Source organism: Radiomyces spectabilis (genome assembly GCF_025331425.1).
Source record: "Radiomyces spectabilis strain NRRL 2753 chromosome Unknown BYT42scaffold_1, whole genome shotgun sequence".
NCBI lineage: Eukaryota > Fungi > Mucoromycota > Mucoromycetes > Mucorales > Radiomycetaceae > Radiomyces > Radiomyces spectabilis.
In genome coordinates this window covers 280,173-302,702 of record NW_026251926.1, presented here as the reverse complement: position 1 = coordinate 302,702, position 22,530 = coordinate 280,173, and the positions used below count along the sequence as shown (strand labels likewise).

Sequence of the window (22,530 nt, the reverse complement as noted above, 5' to 3'; positions counted from 1 at the left end):
TTATGCCCAAGGTGTTCCAAGCTACAATACGATAGTCTACATCATTATGCTAAAGCAGGAGGCTTTTTTATTTTGAGAGAAACGGAAGATTGAAAGCGCGAGAATAAATTGGGAAAAAAAAAAGAATCAATCGGATATACAGATGAAAGATGGGAATTTTGACAGCCATGCAAGCATGTAAAAGATAGAAAGGAATACTATAAGTTCGAGTGGGAAAATGCAAAGTGTGTATTGAGGAGGAATCTAAGAAAGCAAGAAGCTGTCCTTGCCTTCTTGCATCGAGGTGAAAAGCCGTTTTCGCATCGTTTCTTTGTTGGAATAGTCGGGCATCTTTAGATAATTTGCACACGTCATGACGGACGGTAAATAATCATCAGCTGTAAGAGGCGCTTCCGGAACCTTGCGAACCACTGTGAATACAGGGCGCATAGCTTTCCAGCCTATTTTCATTCATCATTATTAGTCTCTCCATTTTATTAAAAAAGAAAAAGCACAAAGAGCTTACCTCCGATAGGTAGACGAGGGCTGCCTGTGGTGAATTGCAAGAATTCTCGTCGTTCATGATCATTCATCTCTGAGAGGATTTCCAACAAATTTTTCATGGACTGACTTTCCATGGTGAAGCCATGATCGGCTTTGACAGCATCCGCCAACGCTGTGGAAAAAAAAAAAAGAGATTGTAAGATACAAAACATTAATTCCTGAATCCAATCATACTTACTGGCATAACACCAATCCTCTTCCGCGACACCAAACAGCGCCACCAATTCCTTGTTGGTCAATATCTTGAGATCATCAATGGCAAATAATCCGTTGAATCCTTCTCGGAAAGCCGCAATTTGTCGAGCAATACCCGGACCTGCCACGGCTCCGATCAAGAGATCGATATATTCTTCAACGTTAAAGATGGTCACTGGTATCTCGGCTCCTCTGGCCTAGACAAAAAGCATCAAGCATTAACAAGATGAATGTGTATTGGATCACCGTCAATTGCTTACCTTTAACTCATCTCCTTCACTGCCCGGCACAGTAAAATCAAGACACAAATCCTCCAAGCGAGCACCTTCTACTTCAATTTGGCTCACCGCGTCTCGCTTTTGCTCAAAAGTGAGCGTATCATCTGCATAAATCGCCTGCTTCTTTGTTGAATATTGTTGCAATAGACGAAGAGATTGCCCAAGCATAGGATCAATTTCCTAAGAAAATGGCAAGTTTAATACATATATTCCTGGGAATGAATTCCGCAAAAAGCTATTACCTCGACAAGCGCAGCATTAGGCTTTTCTTCGCTAAAGACCACTTTGAAAAAGGCGGGACTGAAGGGAATATCGATAATGCGGAAATCCAGCGTTGCCTTGGCCACAAACTGGCCCAAGGTTTTGAAGAGACTGATAATCTTCTTTGTCGATTTGCTGTTGGAGTCCTTCATCAGAGGTCTAGGGAATAATTGGTTCTTGCAACTGACGTATTCACTTGAAGGATCATCGCCATCATCACGCCACATATTGATACGTCGCTTGCAGAATTCACGCGATGTCGATGCATAAAATTCAAGCGTAGGGCCCAGACCGGTGCCTTCTTCATCCATGTATTCCACTTCCAACACCGATTGCCAGTTGCCAAACAGATCCAGGATTTTGATGGCGGATTCCAACATTTGCGATCTGACAATGCGGACCTTTTGTCGTTCCATGCGTCCCAAAACATGCTGCTGTTGTTGTCCGTCATCGCGAGCACTGTTCTGACCGTTATTCCGCATCTGCATACTTTGCCAGCGAGCGATCAGGCGCGAGTATCCGAAAGATGTACTTTGGATAAACAGGTACCGCGTCTCAAACGGAAACAGGAAAGGCGCTTCTTTCATAAGCCAATACACCCAGTCGGGAAGACATGCACTGGCCACAATCAAGGGTTCTTCCAATTGACGATTCATTTTGGCCGTCAGCTTGCGGTTCACGAAATCTTTGACCAGAATTCTCCTGTCGCTTGAAGCACCGCATTCGAAAATACGCGCAAGCGACGCGAGCGCTTTCAGCAAACCCAGGACCTTGACACAATCCGTGTTGCTCGATAGAACGTCCGAGCATTGAATATTGGCTAACTGAGGCACAGGCTGATGGTCGGAAGACGATACTTTGGCAGAATTCGATACTTCAGGGACCCAAACCCGTTCAAAGGATACCGGATAGGCTGTGGCCCAGATATTACGACTGACCGTCAGGGGATTTTTATTCCGCAATTCATACTGATGCACAGCACCGTACACTGTCGTATCGGTGGAGATGGGGGTATCCTTGAGCGAAAACTGAATCTTCCATTCCCCGCGTTCATTCATCTCATTGTCCGCTTGTTCGTCTGCGCTGGAACTGGTGGCCGATTTTTTGGAATGGCTGCGCAATGTTTCTCTTCGTGATGAAGTTGCCTTGTTCTTCTCGGCCTCTTTTTTGCTTCCGATCTTGCGAGAATTCTTGGTGGACGTCTGCACATCCTAATATACAACCATGAGCTTATCTTCATCGGCCATTTTCGTAGGGTATCGATTGACTTACATCCATCTCTTCATCATCTTCATCCAGACTCATTTTATCAATATTATGAAGATCGTCTTCGGCGGTTGTCTCGTGACAGCTGTCTGTATCCTCCACCTTTGATCGATCACCACTGTCGGATCGTTTCGGTCGGTCTCTGCCCTTAGATGTCTTGGAAGACGTTGGACCTCCGATGCGTGTGAGAAGATATTCTTCCAGCAGCTTGAAGGTGGCCACGGCGTGAGTGGACACCATCAAATGACGATATTCACGAGGGATATTGTCGCCTTCGCCCGTTAGACGAAGTCGCAACTGCTTGGCAAGCATGTTGGTGGGATTTCTAAAGTGTTCACCCGAGCTAGATTCCAGAGGGGCCACCACTTCAAATGGCTCGAATCGACTCAGCAACTCTTGCAAACGCGTCACAAGGATATGCAATGCGGTGGGCGTATTTTCCTTGAGATGGGCCGACGATGGGGCTTCGATTAGTACTTGACGGAACGTTGAACGACGATCTTGCAAAGAAGCGTAGGGCGAATAACTTTCGTCGGTGAGATAAGCCAACAACGCATCGACTAGCCCTGAATTGGTCAATTCAAAGCTGCTAATGCCCGTAGTGGAAACTTGCAAATGCTGCAACATATTTTCCAGTACTTGACGTGCCGCTGGATCTTGTTTTGACCCATTCAAATTTTGAACAAATTTCTGAATTTCTTTCAAGCTGTTATCGGCGCGACGGCCTACATTTGCGGTCTGTTCCTCATACTTTTGAATAAAGCATTGCGCCAACTGCGTGATCTGAAGACGACTCGATGCGCGGCCCAACCCTTTTTCAGGGTCTGTCGTTGATGTTCGAGCTTGACGGCGTGATTGGCGAATTAACTGATGCAAGTCGTCGTTCTCGAACCATTTGCGTCTGGCATTCAACGAACTTGAACCTTCTTTGTCATCGTTGGAGCTAAAGCGAGTTCGAGGTAATCGCACGGACGGAGGGCCACTGGGATCGCCTTTGCTGCCAGATTTGGACTGCTCTTGATCATCATCATCGAGTTCTTCATTGGTTTCATTGTCGGCTTCATCCAGACCTTCATCGCCACCTTCAATGTCTTCCATCATTTCAGAACCTTCAAGTAGGTCGGACGAATCAATGAGCTGATCCAAGGCCGAGCCTTGCGTTTCCGAAAAATTGGAAGCGATGTCGCGTGCATCCGAATCGTTTTCTTCCACCGCGAGTGCATTGTTGATGGGCATGTCTTCCGTCGCGGTCTCGTTGGCCAAACTTTCGATCCCATGGAACACTCCTTCTCTTTCAAATAAGAAGTGATACGGGTCAGGAAGTTTTTCAACCAGCAGCTGCGCTTGATACAAGGTATCGATGACCAACACAGGATGCTCTTGCTGGGTCAAAAGGCCGGCCAGGAATCCAGATAACGGAACGTCCTTCAAAACGACCTTGAGCACCTCCGTATCCGAGTAGTAGATCAGTTTGACGAGAGTGTGTGTCACCAGCTGACGAACGCGTAAATTGACGGTCGACGTATAAATTTCCAATAGTAACGGCACCAAAAGTTGCCCGATCTGTTGAAGTAGTTTGGGTTGATCTTTGAACAACTGGACACGTGGATCGGGTTGGGCGGATTTGCTGGATAATTTCTCATCACTGCTCAAACGAGACGACCGAGTTCGCGTGGCGACAGGTTTGCCATCCTTGATCTGCTTTGCACCGGGAAGATCATCTGTCACAAACCAGGGTTAGCGTTTCAGTCATTTTTTGTTATGCAAAGTGCGATAACAAACTGAGGGCATATACCAACCTTTGGGAACGGAAGGAAGCAAATCAGCGATAATCTTCATGATGGTGAGGGTGGAATCGCGCCATTTGCTGTCAAGATTGATTTGATCATGTGCAGGAAGATTGGACAAGTCTTGAGCCGGTTCGGCCATGCCAGTGACGACCTGGTACAGGATAGTGATGATTTTCAAGTGTAACAATTCACAGGCCAGTTGGGACGAACTCTTTGAAATAGCGCGGAAAATGCGGAGCAAATCCATAAAGGTGGCGGGTCGCACAGCATTGGCATTTCCAGGCACAGGGATAAGACCGATGAGCGTTTTCAGCAAGTCAATGGACACGGCCTTCTCCAGTTGTTCCCGATGATTCCTGAAACTTTCGGCAATTCGGACCCAACAAAGGCAAGTGAGTTCCACAACACTTCGATCGGGATAAGAAATGGTATTGAGTAACGTGGGAACGACTTCCATGACTTGGGAAAAACTGTCGACATTTACAGTACGCATGCAGTTGGCGGCCGTACGTAAAGCTGTTCGTTGAGAATGGATGCTGAAAAAATCAAAGTACATCAACGCCGCACTCAGACCACCTTCATGAACAACCGCTCGTGGAAGTTGGGCCGCAATTTTTTCCAAAGCCTAGGCAAAAAGAAAAAAATACGATCAGTTGGGGGAAGACAATGTGTGAGGGACCATGCGCGGACTCGGTTTTCACTTACGCAAAGCGCTTGTTCTGCAAGATCAATGTATTCAATGGATTTAAGTTTCTGACAAAGCACACGCACAGCTCCATGGTAGACGATGCTAGTAATCGCTGAGGGCATGGCATCCAGGAGGTTGGAGATACAACGGCAAGCCAAGAGCATGATTTCGGGATTACCGCCTCCCAGGCCACCACTCATGGCAAGGGCCAACATCATATCGTTGTCCATTTCCGCTTCGGCGAACATGCCATCCTGGCCTTTCATGATACGCACCAGTTCTTTGGCGAAACTGTCACTGGTGAAGAAGCCTGCCAAATTATCTTCGCTGCTGACAGACAAGATCTCGGCGAGTTCCTGGAGTGCAATAAGCTGCATGGTGGAATCTTCCTGGTTTTTGAGGCTGGAAAGGATAGAGCGTAATCGGTTGGACATATCAGAAGTCATGCCACCAAAAAGACCTTGCATATGATAACCTAAATTGCGACGAGCGCGGGCTAATTCATCATCTGTCTCAGCTGAGTCATTCTGATCATCCTCATCCTCGTCATCTTCGTTATCGTGGTCTCTATCCCATGTATCTTGGTCATAACTTTCTTCTAAATCGTGATGTCTTTCGTCGTCATCTTCATCCGAGGCAATATCATCGTCCATGGTATGTTCATCTTCGTTTTCTCCGTGGAAGAAATCAAAGTAAGACATGGGCGTGCTGTCCATATCACTATCGGCTGAATCATCGACATTGAGCGTTTCAGGATCGGCCTGCTTTTTAGACCGTCGTAATTTATCCTTGCTATAAAAATAAAAATTTAAAAAAAGGGGGTGGGATGGGGCACAACCCAATCTTGCCAGTCAGAAATTATTTGTTCATATGTCATTCGTTTTCGGGAGTGGGTTTACCTTGATGATTTTGTCGATTTTGATGTCGTATCTTTGGCTTTTCCTTTCCTCTTGGAGGTTCCTTCGGCAGCGTCGGCGGGAAGTGTTTCGTCCAAATCTTCTCCTTGCGAACCCTCCGACGAGACGTTGCGTTCGCGGCGAGTGGCCGACGTTTTTCGCTGTCGTGTTTGCTTGCCTTTTTGCTGGAGAGTCTTTTTGAAACCACTGACTTCGGTTTGCGATTTATCCATTGAGGTATTCTTTGCACGGGAACGAGATTTAGGAGTTGACGACTTTGCAGTACCGGTTTTGTTTCGCTTATTCCTCAAAGGTTTGGATGACTCGGATTCTGTCTGCTTACGTTTCTTGCTGGGTCTGATGGAAAAGCAAGAAAAAAAAAAGTAAGCATCACGTTGTTTGAAATAGTACATACATTTGAAAAAGTGTTATCATGAAATACAAAAAAAAAGAGGTGGGGCTTACCTAGTGGTAGCAGTGGTATGGCTACGTCCGGCTGCGGTTGTGGCGCTGTCAGGTATATCTGAGGAGGATAACTTGGACTTTGGTTGAGTGGGAGAAGGTATTTTGGCGTTTTCCTTGACGGCTCGCAGATTATATCGTTCCTTCAAGGATGGATTGGCGTTGACTGCGGGATCAGTGGTGGAAGAACCTGAAATGGAAGATGCGGTTGCAAGTTTGGCAGAAGAATCGGGATTAGTCAAAGAAGAACGTCGTCCGTTACTGTGTGTTGATTTGAGCTTTCTGGGCTTGTGTTCCATATAAACAAGCGATATAGTTATTTTTATGGGGTGTTGGCTAATGAAAAGGTTTCAATTCAACACCTCATCTACTAGCTTCTCAGAAGACGGTCTTGGAAAGCGACTTGAAAAAAGATGAATGCGTTCCGGATGATTTGAAGGACCGCCCTTGTGCACCGTGACTTTCTGTTTTTTGGCACTTTTTTGGTGCCCGATTCCCTTGTTGCAGCATCCAATCAGAAACTGCTGACACGGAATAAGGGGGTCCCCATTTTGTCACGAAAAAAAAAATGGGCACTTGGGGTTGAATCATAATGCAGGCCACAGCAAAGAATGCATTCACTTGCACATATAAATATGTCATGCTCCTTTGATGCCACATGAAACAAATGTCAAGCCGCTGTAATATTTCTGGACTTGAAATAATCTTGCTTCAGGCATTGAAGTTGCCTATTCCGGAACTACATGGCACTGCTGAGTAATACATCATTGCTGGTGTGCTTAATAACTAAACGACAACATAGTCCCGGCAGCCGCCAAAAAAAAAACCAGCAGTTGCCAATCCCCTTTGTCATTGTTCGAGAAGAAAAAAAAGAACCACATTGAATGGATCAGTCCAACAGATTCTACTTGAGCATACTCAATGCACCAGGAATATTAGTAGGTGCTTTGTGACAATATTTGCCATAACAATGTTAAGACAGTGTTGAAAAGCTTTTTCATAAGAATGTGACCTTTTTTCAAGTACTTGTATTTGGTTCATAGAGCAAATAGGCAACTGGATTTTGCAGGATCAAAAGCGGTAATGACATGTCGGATTTCTAATCAATACTGGTCGCTCTTTTTTTGGCAGATTGTGGCGATTTCTTTTGCTGGTCACAAATTTTTTTTTTTTCGTCTTTTTTTTTTTTAATTCTGCTGAATATCTCTCTGACCAAAAGGTTGTGCCAGGAAAAAAGCAGCATGTCACAACTCCCTGAAAACGTTGAATTGTTACGCACTCGAGTGATTGTGGAACGCGACCGAGTGACTAGTGTGTGTATCTTTTATGACAGAAAAACGATTCTGGCTTGATTTGGGACTAATTCAACCTACTTTCAGGTCAGCGGCAGTGATTATCCTCATCAATATCCTGGCTTGAATCTCGAATGGAATCTGGAGCAATTCAAAAAGGTATATACTTTGTTATGGGTGAGGAGCGATCTTTTTTTCTTACGTTGAACCTACTTTTTGCAGAACTTTAAACTCAAGATCAACCAAGTCACAGACACAGACATTGAATTCGATCTCGTCGGTGTCGATGCTTCCATCGCGAACGCTTTCCGTCGAATCCTCATTGCTGAGGTAAATGTTCTTTTTTTCTCCAAGTAAAAATCGATATGTAACCGGAGGGACTAACTTTCAATCACAGGTGCCTACCATGGCCATTGAAAAAGTGTACATCATGAACAACACATCGATTATTCAGGATGAAGTGCTGGCACACCGTTTAGGCTTGATCCCTATCAAAGCCGATCCTCAACATTTCGAATATAAGTCTGGTACGATACTAATTGATTTGGCGCAGGTAGTCGCAGTTTGGCTGACGTACAATTATTGCATCTGTAGACGAAGAGGGACCGACCGATTTGAACACGATTGTATTCAAGCTGAAGAAAAAATGTGAACGTAATCCCGATGCTTCTCCCGATGAGACGGATCCTGCCGTTAAATACATCAATTCCGCAGTATATTCCGGAGATTTGGTATGGGAACCCAAGGGTGACCAGGCCGAGCGATTCAAGGAAGCGCCAATTCGACCTGTTCTCGATGATATTTTGATTGCCAAACTTCGACCGGGACAGGAAGTCGATATGGAATTACATTGCCACAAGGGTGTTGGTCAAGAACACGCTAAATGGTCGCCTGTCGGTACAGCTTCTTACCGCATTTTGCCGGAAATCACCATTTTGAAACCCATCACCGGTGACGATGCTTACAAATTCCAGAAATGCTTCCCCGAAGGCGTTGTGGACGTGGTTGAGGAAAATGGAGAAAAAATAGCCAAGGTCGTGAATGCGCGCAAGGATACCGTCAGCAGAGAAGTGCTTCGACATAAAGAATTTGAGAACAAAGTTCGACTGACCCGCGTGCGAGATCATTTTATCTGTAAGTTCATACCAAAATTCATGCAACACCGGTAAAAAAAAAAGAAAAATTGAACAGTGGCTGACAAAATGGGTGTGATTCATATTAGTCAAAGTGGAATCCACAGGCATTTATCCCCCTGAAGAATTATTCGGTCTTGCAGTCAATGTGTTGATGGAAAAAATCAAGGCAATCCAACCTGCACTTGAACGTGCAACTTCCAACGAAATCGCATAAAAACCCCATCATTTTTTTTTCTTTCCTTTCTTTTTTAGACATCTTCAACTTTTTAATTAATAAAAAGGTATATCAAACAGCATTGTATTTTTGATGATTTTTCGTTGTTGTGATTCTTCATGTTCTTTTATGCGTTTTTATTCTTGATTTATACAAAGTAAAAGATATAACATAAGTAGCATAAAGATGAAAGAAAATAATGAATGGCGATCATGGGATTATCTCTATACGTGGTTGGGCCATCATCATTAGTTTCTCAACTGTTGACGTAATGCACGTCGTGCCTTCACTGCATCGGCCAAGGTTTCGAGCACGTCTTCGGTACTATCCCAGTCAATACAAGCATCTGTGATAGACACGCCGTATTTTAATGCCATGGGACCGTCAGCGGGAACATTTTGCTTTCCTTCGTGCAGGTGCGATTCGATCATGACGCCAACCAGGGATTCTTCGCCGGCGGCGACCTGATCAGCAATACTTTTTGCAACTTTGGGTTGGTTGCGGTGGTCCTTGTTGGAATTGCCGTGTGAACAGTCGACCATCAAGGCGGCCGGTAAATTGGCCTTTTCCAGCTGGGCTTTGGCCTTTTGGACATGTTCAGCGCTGTAGTTGGGGCCTTGATTGCCTCCCCTCAGGATAACATGACAATCTTGATTACCGGTGGTATGTGTGATAGCGACCACACCGGCACGAGTGATGCCAAGGAAGTGGTGTGGAACGTTGGCGGCACGAATACCGTCAATGGCAATGGTGAGGTTTCCGTCGGTACCATTCTTCATACCAATGGGAAACGAGCTTCCCGAAGCCAGTTCACGATGCAGCTGTGATTCGGTCGTGCGAGCACCAATGGCTCCCCAAGAGATCAAATCGGCCAAGTATTGGGGTGAAATGGTATCGAGTAGTTCCACGGCCACAGGGATTCCCATTTTCGTCAGCTCCTGCAGCAAACCACGAGCAATTCGTAGCCCTTTGTTGATATCATAACTGACATCATGTTAAGAACCCGCAAACATTTGATGGATTAATACGAAATTGAATCAGACATTGGAGTCCAGAGAGTGGGAGAGAGAATGACCTACCTTCCATCGATATCCGGATCATTGATGAGACCTTTCCAACCCACGGTGGTTCTCGGCTTTTCAAAGTAAGAGCGCATCACAATGACCAAGTCATCTTTGAACCGTTCTTTGGCCCCGAGTAATAAATTGGCTAATACAAAAAATTTCATTCATAACCCGTCCAATGCGTGATAAACCCCAATCATGAGATCCCAGACGTCCCGTCTTACTCACCGTATTCCTTGGCAGCAATAGTATCGTGAATCGAGCAAGGTCCCACAATGACAAAAAGACGATCGTCTTGCTTATGAATGATGTTGGAAATCTCTTCTCTTGCCAACAAGACCGTTTCCTTGGATTTCTCACACTAAAATGATAGACCCATCCCGACGAAACGGCGGCTCGGTCAGCCGAGAAAGACATGAGAAGAACCGATATCCTGCTACTTACGATAGGGAATTCCTCTGAAATGTAAGAGGGGCTCAATAAAGCGTTATAGCCTTGAATTCGTACGTCGACCATGAGAAGTGATGAAAGATAAAAATCAGAAAAAAGCGGAAAGAAGGATAAATCAATGGCAACAACCACAAAATGATGCAAGTTATAATGTGCCTGGGCTTGCCCTTCTTATATGTCTTATATTTTTTTTTCGGCATTGACAAACAAACAGCTCAGCTTGCATACGGCTGATTTGCTCTTTTTGAATTTTTTTTTTTGAGCCCGGTGAACGCATCAATTTTTTTATTTTCCCTATTCATAACAGTAAACTTCAAAGCACCTCGAAATCAACTGTGCACCAGCAGAGCTGTCTACCGTTTTCAGCAACAGTGACTCATATTTACTCCCTCACCCATGATCCCCACTCCCGATCTTTCCCACCTGACCAGTCAGGATTTTGACAGAATATACGAACCTGCTGGTACGTGTCATTTCTCACCACTGACCAGCCATGGTCATGGCACTAAAAAAGAAACTCGATCATTCTTCCCTTAGAGGATACATTCTTGCTACTGGATTGCCTGGAAGAGGATGCTTCGCAGCTGCAGGATCTTCAGCCACGTGTTTGCCTGGAGATCGGGTAAGTGTTATTTTGTATGTATCCATCTGCCTGCGCCCAGCCGTAACAGGGTGGCCAAACAACTTAGATCGGGCTCAGGTTGCGTTACCACTTTACTGGCGAAAATCATTGGCGCCCACAACGCAAGTAAGAAATGGCTTGGCCTCCTTCACTGTTTTGGAGTTATATTTAGAGTGCCGTGAAAGAAAAATCTAAAAACAAAAGTTGCCACTGTTTAGTTTACTTTACAACCGACATTAACCCATATGCCTGCAAAGCGACACGAGAAACCGCCGTTCGCAATGCCATTCACACCATTGAACCTGTACGAACCTCGTTGACAGAAGCCTTATTACCGCGACTTGCTGGTCAAGTGGATGTCCTCTGTTTCAACCCCCCATATGCAGTGACGCCTCCGGAAGAGGTCGGTAGTGTTGGGATCGAAGCCGCTTGGGCTGGGGGTATTGATGGTCGACAAGTGATCGATGCCATGCTTCCCTATGTAGAGGTAAATAATGCAGCTGCAGTGGGTGGTCCGAGATGGAGTCCTTAACATGCATTTTTCTTTCCAGAAACTGTTGTCGCCTAAAGGCGTTTTCTATTTATTATTGATCAATGAAAACAAGCCGACCGAGGTAGCCGAGATTCTGCGGGCAAATTATGGCTTACAAGCCGAGATTGTCATGCAGCGTCGAGCGGGCAGAGAAAAGCAATTCATATTAAAAGTGCAAAAGAGTTCATGATGACCCCTCTTCTGTCTTCTGTCTTTGTTTCCATTTCTTCTCTCGTCGAATTGGTGTCTTTTTTCTTTTATTGGTTTATTCAGGAAGAGGTGATGGTTTGTTTGATTTCTGGAACGATGGATGGAAGGCGAACCAAGGTATGGTAGGTATTTCTAAGAGCAAGATTAAAATGCGGGCACAAATTGAGGATTGTTCCACTTTTGCTTCACTTACGATGCCCAAAGAGAAAATCGTGTATAAAGACGGGTAAGGAAGCCGTTTCCATTGCTATTTCCGGCATTGACGGGTTTTCTACGCGGTCGGTACCAACGCCAAAGATGCGAGCCTAAACTCCATGTGAAGCCACTGACAAAAGGAATGATGATCTGATCTTTGATGACGGCTGAGAAGAATATAGAGGCGCCGGAAGCCCCGTTGGCTTGTAAATTTTCAACCGTCTTATTGAACTGTTGGCCAAAACGTAAATCGGGCATGGGCGGACGAAGAACAGCGGAAGTAGAGGAACGTCGACGAACATCGAAATCGCTAGCATCGCTGTCAATGTCGTTAAAGTCAATATGGTTCAAGAACGCTTGTTGTTCAAGTCGCTGCAGTTCCATCAAACGAGCCAATTCGGCCTCGTTGGACGATTCAAAGTCGTTGGCTTCTGTCATTGCTCAGTTGGCCAGTCAAGGGAAAAATGAACGCAAATTGAGCGCAGTGCCCACCGTCTTTCGTGACTGAATCCCGGCGGTGTGTGAATCCTGAAATTCCGCACACCTATTGAACTGGACAGCTCTGGATAGCTTATACGGTACAATAACACGGCTTGTAGGTACAAACGTGAAATGGTTAATTAATAGTTGTTATCATCAAGGAAAGGGATTGTTTGGAGGTACTTCCCTTCATGTTGCTCTTGCACAAGTAAAAAATAAAAAAAAAGTAAGGAGAGACGATCAAATTGCCACTATCTTTCAAGGTTTGTCTGATATTTGGAGTTCAGTGTGCGAATAAGCATCACAGTACAGTACTTCTTCGCTTGGTATGTGCATATATGATGGATAGCGCTTGTAGTTTGGTTCAGTTATATACTTGATTTGTAGACCCGGTTTCTTGTCGTTCTGCTTTCTTCTGAGAATACCTAATCCTCTTATTATTGAAAATCGATGTATCCTCTTGGGAAGCACACCCAATGTTGGTGACAATATTACGAAAATAGCCTGGGGCTCATATTGCTAAACAGCTGGCACACAGCACATCATGGACAGCATTGCTTACTGTCAAATGATTTTATGCAGCTTTGGTCCCATAATGCGTTATGGATCCTGCAGTGCTTCGGAGCCAATTTAAGTAGTCAGGACTATTTTTTTTTCCCCTTTCACCAAGCGTATAGTCAATGTCTAGGTTTTTTTTATCACCGCCTTCAGTATATCGACATCATGTCACACAGAATTTAATACCTTTTTGTCGGCCTTTTTTGTTAGATGGGCTGGGGCGACCTGCGAAAGAGCTCTTGTTGCTGCGTCTAAAAGTTGTTTGCTTGTTTTTGGGATGAAAATCAGACAGCGTGACCCAATCGGTGACAAAAGAAAAAAAAATTACCCCAAGTGGGTTGCTTGAATCGAATCGAGTGGCTTCTGTCACGTCTCGTTATTCAAACGATGATTGGTCACGATGGAGTCCTTGGGAAAAGAAGATCCAGGCTCCTCAACTTCAGTGGCGTTCCGGATATTACAAGCGCACTGCATCCGAGACACGATCATTCCAGTTTCATGTATACTTTTTTTTTGCAGTTCTTATCGTCATTTCATGGCTGATTCACGTGCGGGGCCCATAAGTCTCACACACTGCCGAGGAAAAATAGACCATCATATTTCATAAAGTCTGATTTTTACAGAGTGAGAAATGTAAACTCGCCAAACCTGATGAAAAAAAAAATAAAAAAAAAATTTTTTTGGGTCAACAAAGAGGATGATGATCATTGTTTGTCATTGAAAAAGAACTTACAACATCGATCTACGCGGTCGGCGATTGGCTGAGAAAGAAATCAAAGGGATCAATACAGTTTAGCTTTTGATGGACCGAGAGCTGACGGAAGGAAGATCTAAATGGTTGGATGGTGATACGAATGCTCTGATAATCGCTCTTTTTTCTTTTTGACGTAGCCCAACCATCGAACGATGACACAGGAGAATATTGTATCACGCTCACCTACGATAAATGGAATAGTCTGGCTTGGTGTCCATTGCCTTTCACAGATCTGTTTCTATTCTGGTAAACCCCGCTTCTTTTTCGTCAAGAAAAAAAAAAAAAAACTCCCCTCGCTTGATTTGTATTTTTCACACTTCTTTTTTCTATTGATTTCCAGCGCCTTTTTTTTTATTTATTTATTTTTATAATTGGTTGATCTACAAGTCCCTTATATATATAAATATATATATATAACATACATATATATAGGGTTATGACCTACTTGGGTTCTCTTGCCGATTGGTATCATGAAAGGCGTTGGAGGAAAACTCATAAAAATGATATCCACACCACTTCTGCCAGAGATGAAAATTATGAAGAAGTCATGTCCCGTCGAAGTAGTGCCGTCTCGATGGGATCGACGCCGGGGCCCGGTTTGGCACCACGTAGACACAGCTCTACCCAGTCCAAAGCATCACGACGCCCTTCTTCGAGAGGGCTTCGACGTTCCAGCACTCGAGTCAAGTTAAGGCGGATTCCCGAAGGTGGTCGTCGTGTCTTTGTCAACCTCCCTTTACCGAAATACGAGATCGACAAACACGGACGACCCAAACAAACCTACGTCTCCAACAAAATTCGCACCTCCAAGTATACACTTCTCACCTTTGTTCCTAAGAATCTGTTTGAACAGTTTCGACGAGCCGCCAACATTTATTTCTTATTCATGGCTATATTACAACTTTTACCCTATTTTGGCGTCAAGTCACCGGCACTCACGCTCTTACCCATTTGTGCCGTGGTTGCCATTAGCGCCATTAAGGACGGGTTCGAAGACTGGCAACGTCACAAGGTGGATGCTCGTTTCAACGGGACACCCACTCATACCCTCATAGGTTACGACAACCCCAATTATCCCGCTCACGATAACCAACACACGCCTTGGTATACTTTTCAAAAACATGCACCTTTACCGATCGGCCACGACGAAAATCAAGATCCCAACTTACGAGGAGTATTCAACCAATCATTATCCATGAACGTACGAGTCGGTGATCTCATTCTACTGCGCAACGGCGACAGCTGCCCCGCTGACGCGGTATTGCTGTCCAGCTCCGACGAAACTGGTCTGTGTTTTGTCGAAACTAAGGATCTCGACGGAGAGACCAACCTCAAACCTCGTCATGGCGTACCTGCCTTCACCCACATTCAGTCAGGTCAGCAATGTCTCGATCAGTGTCACTTTTACGTCGAATGTGGAGCGCCGTCGCCGGATCTCTATTCGTTTGAAGGCACGCTCGTCAAACTCACCCAACTCGCCCAAGACGACAACGCCCGTTTTTCTGAAGAAACCAAAGTGCCACTCACCATTGATAACATGCTGCTCCGTGGACATGTGATTCGAAATACCGAATGGGCAATCGCTGCCATTATTTTCACTGGCACAGATACGAGGATCATGCTGAATTCGGGCGAGACGCCGAGCAAGCGGAGTCAAATTGAAAAGGAGATGAATGAAGAGGTATCACACTTTGTCTCAGTTTTTTTTTTTTTTGTTCGATGATCTGCGCTTGGTCCTTTTTGCTTACCGCACGTTCATTTATGATTGCCTTTAGGTCCTCATTGCATTTTTGGTCTTGTTTATTCTTTGTCTCGTCTGTGCCATCATGGCCGGGGTCCAAAAGGCGAGTGATGACCGTGACGCTGCGTCGCAATTGTATACCAGGCAATCGGGATCACCAGCATTTGTGGGTTTCACGAATTTCTGGTAATTTATTGACGCGAAAGAAAACAAAGAACATCATTTCACTCAAACCTTTGGCCTCCCTTCCAGGGCGAGCTTGATTATTTTCCAGAATATTATTCCCATTTCTCTTTACGTATCTATCGAATTCATCAAGACGCTTCAGGTAGGCTATTAGGAATGGAACCATGAACCCTTGCTGACGCCGTCCCATTCGTTTTTTTGATAGGCGTATTTTATTTGGAATGACTTGGATATGTGGGACGAGGAATCAGAAAAGCGTTGCATTCCCAAATCGGTAAGTCACTGACAGAACTACTGTTGTGTATCTGAGTCTCACCTCGTTTTCATCGTCGAATCCATCTTTTTTTTGTCAGTGGAATTTATCTGATGATCTGGGTCAAATTGAATACATCTTTTCGGACAAAACGGGCACGCTTACGAGAAATATTATGGAATTTCGCGAATGTTCTATTGGAGGACAAAAGTACGGAGATAACGGATTTGCCAAGGAAACGGAAGGCGCTAGAGGTGCAAGATTACGTAAAGAGCAACAGCAACAACAACAAGGGCAGCAGCAGCAGCCGTTTCCCAACGCGGATGCTGCAGAACTCGGCACAGCCAAACAAAAGGAAATATCCGAAAAGGAAGACGAGCAGAGGCAAATGCTGGAACATGTACAAAAACGAAACGCCATCTTCCAGGAATACGAGAAAACAATGCGCTCCATTTTCACTCCTCAGTACGCTTCTCTAGATCCTGAACGGTTATCCTTTGCCGATCCCCGCGTTTTTCATGATCTGCAACCAGATTCCAAGTCCGAAAACGCTAACGCCTCACGTCAGCGACAATTGGTCCAAGAATTCTTTTTACTGTTGTCATTATGTCATACCGTCATTGTGGAAAAATTAGACGCTGAAGGAAGGCCGATGATGAAGGATGCACCAGATGATGTCAATGATGAAGAGGTAGGCGAAAAAGTGCAGCCCCAAGTGCTGGAGAATGAGGAATCGGAGCCGTCAAAATCCATGGAGGATCAAAACGCGCGCAACAATACCAAGAAATCGTCTTCAACGTCGTCATCGTTACGTCAAACAATTTCCAAACCGCATCAATGGTTTCGAAGCTTATTTCGACGATCTCCGAAACAGGCCCCCGAACCGCCTTTGCGACGACACAGCAGCCGTGTCGAAACCATTGCAAGCGCCAATCGACTGAAAAATCTGGACAACACCGTCATCCAGCATCTTGAATATAAAGCCGAGTCACCTGACGAGGCCGCATTGGTGGGCGCTGCAAAGGATATCGGATTTGCATTTGTACAGCGGAATCGAACAAAGCTCACGATGAATATGCTTGGCCAAGACTACGAATTTGAATTGCTCAACGTGCTCGAGTTCAATTCCACACGCAAACGCATGAGTGTCATCTTACGTCGACCGGCTCCCTGGAACGATATTGTCTTGTACTGCAAAGGAGCCGACAATGTGGTCATGGAACGCTTGGCCAAACAGGGCCAAGAAGACATTATCCGAAACACGCAAGATCATATCGACCAGTTTTCCAACGACGGTTTGAGAACGCTGGTCATTGCTTGGCGCACCATGGATGAGAACGAGTATCAAAAGTGGAATGAGGCAATGGAGAATGCCAACACGGCCGTCGAAGGCCGTCAGGAGAAAATGGAAGTGCTCCAAGACAGGATTGAGCGTGATCTGATTCTTTTGGGAGCTACTGGTATCGAGGATAAACTGCAGGAAGGTGTGCCGCAATGCATCGAAAATCTGCGCATAGCCGGGATCAAGATCTGGGTGCTTACCGGTGATAAGCTGGAAACGGCCATCAACATTGGTTATGCAAGCAATCTTTTGGACAGCGAAATGAAGTTGTGGACCGTGCGTGGCAGCGACAATGCCGATGATGTCATTCAAGAACTCGAGCAAGTGGCAGACGGGATCAATAAAAGCGATCAAGATACCTCGCAAGAACACGCGCTCATCATTGAAGGTTCTGCGCTAGCCCATGCATTCAACTCGGATGAAAATAAAGCCAAATTGCTCGAGATAGGCTTACTGTGTAAAAGCGTCATCTGTTGCCGCGTCAGTCCTCTCCAAAAAGCACTGGTCGTCGAACTTGTACGTCGAGGTCAAGGCGCCGTTACCTTGGCCGTTGGCGATGGCGCCAACGATGTCAGCATGATTCAAGCCGCCAATGTCGGCGTTGGTATTGCAGGCCAAGAAGGCGTGCAAGCGTCCATGGCCTCCGACTACGCCATCGCCCAGTTTCGATTCCTGCAAAAGCTATTATTGGTTCAAGGCCACTGGAGCTACGAGCGTGTGGCGGAAGGCATTCTGAATTTCTTTTTCAAGAATATCTTTTGGGTATTTCCTTCGCTGTGGTATCAGATCTACAGTCGGTTCTCCGGGAACATCTTTTATGACTACTCATTCCTGCAATTGTACAATATCATCTTTACCCTGGCGCCCATCATTGTTCTTGGTATGTGGATATAGAAAGAAAGAAAAAAATGGTGCCCATTGTGCGATACATTAATCGCATCTGGGTATTGCAATAGGCTGTACTGATCAAGATATCACGGCTCCCTATCTCATGCGATATCCTACCGTTTACAATATTGGCATTCGACGAAAACTGTACACCAAGTACCGATTTTGGCTGTATTTTGCCGATGCTATTTGGCAATCGCTCGTCGTATTCTATGCCTTTTATTTCTTGTATGAAAGCGATCCGAATTCCAATGGCCATCCGGAATCCATGCTTCAGTTTTCCACCTCGGTGGCGGTTACTGCCATCTTTTTGGCAAACGCTATCCCGGGTTTCAATACCTACTATTGGACCTGGATTCAGTTTCTGGCTGTTGGTATTGAAATGGTCATCACGTTTCTTTGGATTGTCGTTTATGGCGCATTTTCCTCCAATTCATTGTACGGGATGGCATACATGGTGTTTGGTCAAGGAACTTTCTGGATGACCTTTCTCATTGCTATCGTTCTCGCATTTTTACCACGCTTTATTATCAATTTCATTCATCAATGGTGGTATCCCAACGAATTGCATATCACTCGCCAACTAGAACTGGATGAAAAAAGAAAAAACAGAAAACGCACTTGGTACAATCGCTGGTGTTGTTAAAGCCCCCCCCCCAACCTCCCCATTACAGAATCTTATATGCTTAATTTCATTCCCCATTATTCCACTCTGATTTTTTTTTTCATTTTATTGTATACCATATATCCATCGTAGTGCCTTTTTGTATCATACTTGTATGTGTAAAATATCGTTAAATTTGCTCAGCCAAAAAGAGAAAAAAAAAAAGAAAAGGACGAAAGCAAAATATTATTTGAAATTGCACCTTTACTCGTCCATGCATAACACATGCATGTGCATCTACAGATTCTGGAAACGATGAGTCAGAAAAAGGTCGCCTTTTACACCGCTCGTATGTTGGATACGATAAAGCTTTTCAGCAGGATGATGCGATGGGAACAATATTCCGCTGGTGAAGCAATGGCCCTGTGACCATGGTAATGATGTTTCATTTCACTTTTTTATTGGGACTCCGTTTTGATGATAATACGTTCCATGCTGTCATTTCTTGCCACACCTTTATTTTTTGGTTCTCGTGCATCCCTCATCTTCCTTATTTGTGCATTCTCAAATTTTTGTTCGATTTTCTCATTTTTCTTTCTTGATCTAAACGGCTGTATGCTTTATTTCCGGTAACCTCCGTCTTTGTATTGTTCCCATGTCGAATCTTGAATCCCGTTTGCCGAAACGATTTATCGCTTGCAATAATCAGCAATGCTCAAAAGTATACAAATACCTGGATTTATCTATACACACCAAGATTGAAGGCCCTGATCCGCGGGATCACTTTGCGAATGAACGCAATATGTTGACCTGGTTACGGACGGGCATGACCCTTTGTCTCATTGGTAAATGCACCGGGAAATTGCCCGTGGTGACCATTCGAAATGGTCCTGTTTAGTGAATCCGTCCATTTAACCGTCCACCGTTTAGGTTTCATGACATTGCTTGATTTACCAACCAAGCATTTTGCACCTGCTCACTCACTCCCGTGGACCGAGGATGCTGTGCCGACCAAGGCCAGAATTGTTGCATGTATATTCGTCGGTTTGGGCCTGGTCAGCATTTGCGCGGCAGTATTGAATTACTTCAAAAATCAGCGTAGAATTGTTCATCGACTATTTAGCGTGGGGCATGGTTGGATGGGATACAGTATGGCTCTACTGATTATGTTGTTTGCATGTTTTATTATGGTGATTGCCCTCACCGAATCATAACTAATATCCAAAAAAACAAACTCATTCCACAAGCAAAAATGGACAAAAAAGTGTGTATACAGTTGGCCAATTTTTGGAAACCTTAAAACCTTGTTCAAGGATCATTTGTCTACAGGATCAGGATCACTTGTCCGTTTGGAGTTTCGCAAACATGTTTCGATAGACCGACTTTTCTTTGGCCTCCTGGGATTGTTCTAATTTCTTCAACTGCGCCATCTCCTGTTTCACCAATCCATCTGCAACCCAAAAAAAGGAAGCATTAGCCAAAACATGGTGTGCTTTCATTAAATTTTGGATCTACTAGACGCTTTGGGCACGTGGTTACCATTGGGATTATTCTCCAGGCAGCTTTCCAAAAGTGGTTTGGCGCGGTCGACATCACCCCGCCGTAAATATGCTTGAGCCAAACGAAACTTTGTTTTAATGTTGGACGAATCCAGAGAGTGGGCCTAAAATATGTTCAATGATTCAATATGATGTATTGATTTTGCTTGGCTTGGGATCTGCTTCTGCCTCTGCCTACCTTTTGAGAATATTCCAGAACACGGTCCCATTTGTCTTGCTTGGAGTACACGGCTATAAAATCACGGATAGGCCAAAAACCATCGCATTTTAGACAGATGGATGTGACCTACTACACCAACTTTAGGTAACTTTACCTGACATGTTGTTGTAAATCGTCACCAGCTGCTTTTCAGATGCTTCTTTGAATTCGTCCTTTTTCTCATTGCCACCCACCGTGCGTAAATGCAAAATTGCGTGATAGTAACTCCTTAGCGCTGTTGCATAATTGTTCAATCACCATGGCAATAAAAAGTACATGAGGAATCAATCGAAATGACTCGGAGCAACTGACAGTACCTTGCTGATATTCGCCTTTTTTAAAGGCCTCGTTGCCTTGCAAGCGGTATTCCACACCTTTATCAAATGTCTCTTGATGATTCATTGGTCAACGAATGGAAAGCTGCCGGTGGACGGTCGGGAAACTGTGCTACCCACCACCAACTATAATCCACTTGATGACGTCAAATTCGTGCGAGGCATTTGCCGCTGTACTTGCGACACCTGCGATTGTGGATACATAATGATCATAAGCGAGTTCATATGTCATAGAGAAAGGCTTTATTTGTAAAAGTATGAGTAGACGTTATGGTGGTTTGCTTTTTTTCGCATAAAATACAATAAAGGGATATTACAAAAAATTATTTAGAAGTATAGGTCCGAAAAGGCACATCTTGATGACTGGTGGTAATGATTAATCGTATTCTTTTACAATGATACCATCATCTACCTCCTCCTTGGTAACAGTGTATGTTCTCGGGGGTCGGAGCCAATGGTGGCTAGACCAGGAAGCGATGATTAACGCCACATATCGACCGACGTTGCCAAAGACGAATGTGAGACCGAACAGGACGGAAACATGATCTAACAATGTGTTGTTGCTGGGTAGACTGCAGAGCGTCAAGACAAATTGGTATACTGGATTTAAGCTGAGAAGAGCGCCACAAATGACGAACGACCTAAAATGGGCAATATCGCGACGGCAACGTATGGCGGCTGCAGTAAAGAGGATCACAAATATCCACATAAAGTACATGGCGGTAATATTCAATGCGATGAAGGACGAACGGCTGCTGTAGGGTGCCTTTACTTGCATGCCACCACGACTGCCTCCGAGAGCAATGGCCACCATGGCGGCGAACCATGCCGAATATGGGATCCATTTACTTTGCATGGAGGCATGCTTATTCAGCAGTAAGGTGTCGAAAAGAACCATCCATGTGAACAAGGTCGATAAGTAGCCCACGACTGTGCCTGAGGCTTGAAGAACATAAGAAGTGCTGGCGTATGCATTTCCACATAAAGCACAAAGTAATGCGGCTTCAATGACAGAAAAGAAACAGGCACTGAGAGCCAAGCCCCGTGTCCGGAATAATGGAACTTTAAACGTGGCATAGGACGTACAAGCCAGTACCAGAACTGACAGTGCAATGGCAACAATTGCCAATACTGTACCGCTCATAACGTTAATTAATAGCGGTCAATAGAAAATCAGAAAAAAAAAAGAGAATGATGAGGCACACGATACAATCTGCAACCGTCCGCAAATATTTATAGATCGTTCCCAGGGGAAATCCGATCTTTAACATGGAAAAAAAAAGTGAGACAATTCAGAAACATTTGACAATCGCCGCATCCAATTACATGACTTGGTGGCCCAAACACCAAAATCTGACTAAGATTTGATGAACATAATTTTTTGCCCTCACCACCTTTGTAAATAGACTTGCTATCTCAAATTTGCAATAACTAACACGGGCTTAAATAGCGAGAAAAAGATGTGTAAATCCCAATAAAAAACAAGTTGATTTTGTCGTTTCCATCTCACAGCAACCAGCCCCATGTGGCTTCACAT

At 44.6% G+C, this 22,530-nt stretch overlaps 9 protein-coding genes across 9 annotated transcripts; 4 read left to right on the top strand and 5 right to left on the bottom strand.

The window, feature by feature from the left end:
- Nucleotides 1-243: 243 nt before the first annotated feature.
- On the bottom strand, nt 244-6,949 carry BYT42DRAFT_524387 (uncharacterized protein; the record flags this gene model as incomplete). Its single annotated transcript, XM_051565316.1, has 10 exons — nt 6,383-6,949; nt 5,921-6,274; nt 5,039-5,813; nt 4,343-4,958; nt 2,550-4,264; nt 1,259-2,488; nt 999-1,196; nt 722-935; nt 506-655; nt 244-440 (listed from the first exon to the last, which is right to left on the bottom strand). Exons 1-10 carry the CDS (start codon nt 6,676-6,678, stop codon nt 244-246), a joined length of 5,745 nt encoding a protein of 1,914 aa, XP_051427909.1. The 5' UTR covers nt 6,679-6,949.
- Nucleotides 6,950-7,620: 671 nt separating this feature from the next.
- Nucleotides 7,621-9,021, top strand: BYT42DRAFT_487668 (RNA polymerase I 140 kDa subunit; the record flags this gene model as incomplete). The annotated part of the gene is made up of 6 exons (XM_051563823.1): nt 7,621-7,692; nt 7,759-7,830; nt 7,894-8,001; nt 8,069-8,198; nt 8,266-8,805; nt 8,894-9,021. The coding sequence occupies 6 exons, from the start codon at nt 7,621-7,623 to the stop codon at nt 9,019-9,021; spliced, it is 1,050 nt and encodes a 349-aa protein (XP_051427908.1).
- On the bottom strand, nt 8,783-10,764 carry BYT42DRAFT_550817 (3-deoxy-7-phosphoheptulonate synthase). Its single transcript, XM_051566184.1, has 4 exons — nt 10,530-10,764; nt 10,314-10,446; nt 10,101-10,230; nt 8,783-10,005 (listed from the first exon to the last, which is right to left on the bottom strand). The coding sequence occupies exons 1-4, from the start codon at nt 10,599-10,601 to the stop codon at nt 9,270-9,272; spliced, it is 1,071 nt and encodes a 356-aa protein (XP_051427907.1). The 5' UTR covers nt 10,602-10,764; the 3' UTR covers nt 8,783-9,269.
- A 167-nt stretch (nt 10,765-10,931) lies between these two features.
- BYT42DRAFT_591189 (S-adenosyl-L-methionine-dependent methyltransferase) lies at nt 10,932-11,879 on the top strand (the record flags this gene model as incomplete). Its single annotated transcript, XM_051570526.1, has 5 exons — nt 10,932-10,998; nt 11,073-11,157; nt 11,225-11,283; nt 11,376-11,644; nt 11,709-11,879. 5 exons carry the CDS (start codon nt 10,932-10,934, stop codon nt 11,877-11,879), a joined length of 651 nt encoding a protein of 216 aa, XP_051427906.1.
- A 79-nt stretch (nt 11,880-11,958) lies between these two features.
- On the bottom strand, nt 11,959-12,532 carry BYT42DRAFT_609169 (uncharacterized protein; the record flags this gene model as incomplete). Its single annotated transcript, XM_051571227.1, has 2 exons — nt 11,959-12,031; nt 12,093-12,532. The coding sequence occupies 2 exons, from the start codon at nt 12,530-12,532 to the stop codon at nt 11,959-11,961; spliced, it is 513 nt and encodes a 170-aa protein (XP_051427905.1).
- Nucleotides 12,533-14,192: 1,660 nt separating this feature from the next.
- On the top strand, nt 14,193-19,139 carry BYT42DRAFT_550793 (uncharacterized protein). Its single transcript, XM_051566183.1, has 6 exons — nt 14,193-15,567; nt 15,662-15,813; nt 15,880-15,955; nt 16,019-16,087; nt 16,167-18,288; nt 18,365-19,139. Exons 1-6 carry the CDS (start codon nt 14,323-14,325, stop codon nt 18,940-18,942), a joined length of 4,242 nt encoding a protein of 1,413 aa, XP_051427904.1. The 5' UTR covers nt 14,193-14,322; the 3' UTR covers nt 18,943-19,139.
- A 416-nt stretch (nt 19,140-19,555) lies between these two features.
- On the top strand, nt 19,556-20,114 carry BYT42DRAFT_609167 (uncharacterized protein; the record flags this gene model as incomplete). Its single annotated transcript, XM_051571226.1, has 2 exons — nt 19,556-19,745; nt 19,831-20,114. 2 exons carry the CDS (start codon nt 19,556-19,558, stop codon nt 20,112-20,114), a joined length of 474 nt encoding a protein of 157 aa, XP_051427903.1.
- BYT42DRAFT_550790 (uncharacterized protein) lies at nt 20,060-21,176 on the bottom strand. Its single transcript, XM_051566182.1, has 5 exons — nt 20,976-21,176; nt 20,774-20,893; nt 20,638-20,690; nt 20,440-20,563; nt 20,060-20,350 (listed from the first exon to the last, which is right to left on the bottom strand). The coding sequence occupies exons 1-5, from the start codon at nt 21,058-21,060 to the stop codon at nt 20,238-20,240; spliced, it is 495 nt and encodes a 164-aa protein (XP_051427902.1). The 5' UTR covers nt 21,061-21,176; the 3' UTR covers nt 20,060-20,237.
- On the bottom strand, nt 21,177-22,186 carry BYT42DRAFT_550788 (uncharacterized protein). Its single transcript, XM_051566181.1, has one exon. It carries the CDS (start codon nt 22,135-22,137, stop codon nt 21,370-21,372), a length of 768 nt encoding a protein of 255 aa, XP_051427901.1. The 5' UTR covers nt 22,138-22,186; the 3' UTR covers nt 21,177-21,369.
- Between the last annotated feature and the right edge of the window lie 344 nt (nt 22,187-22,530).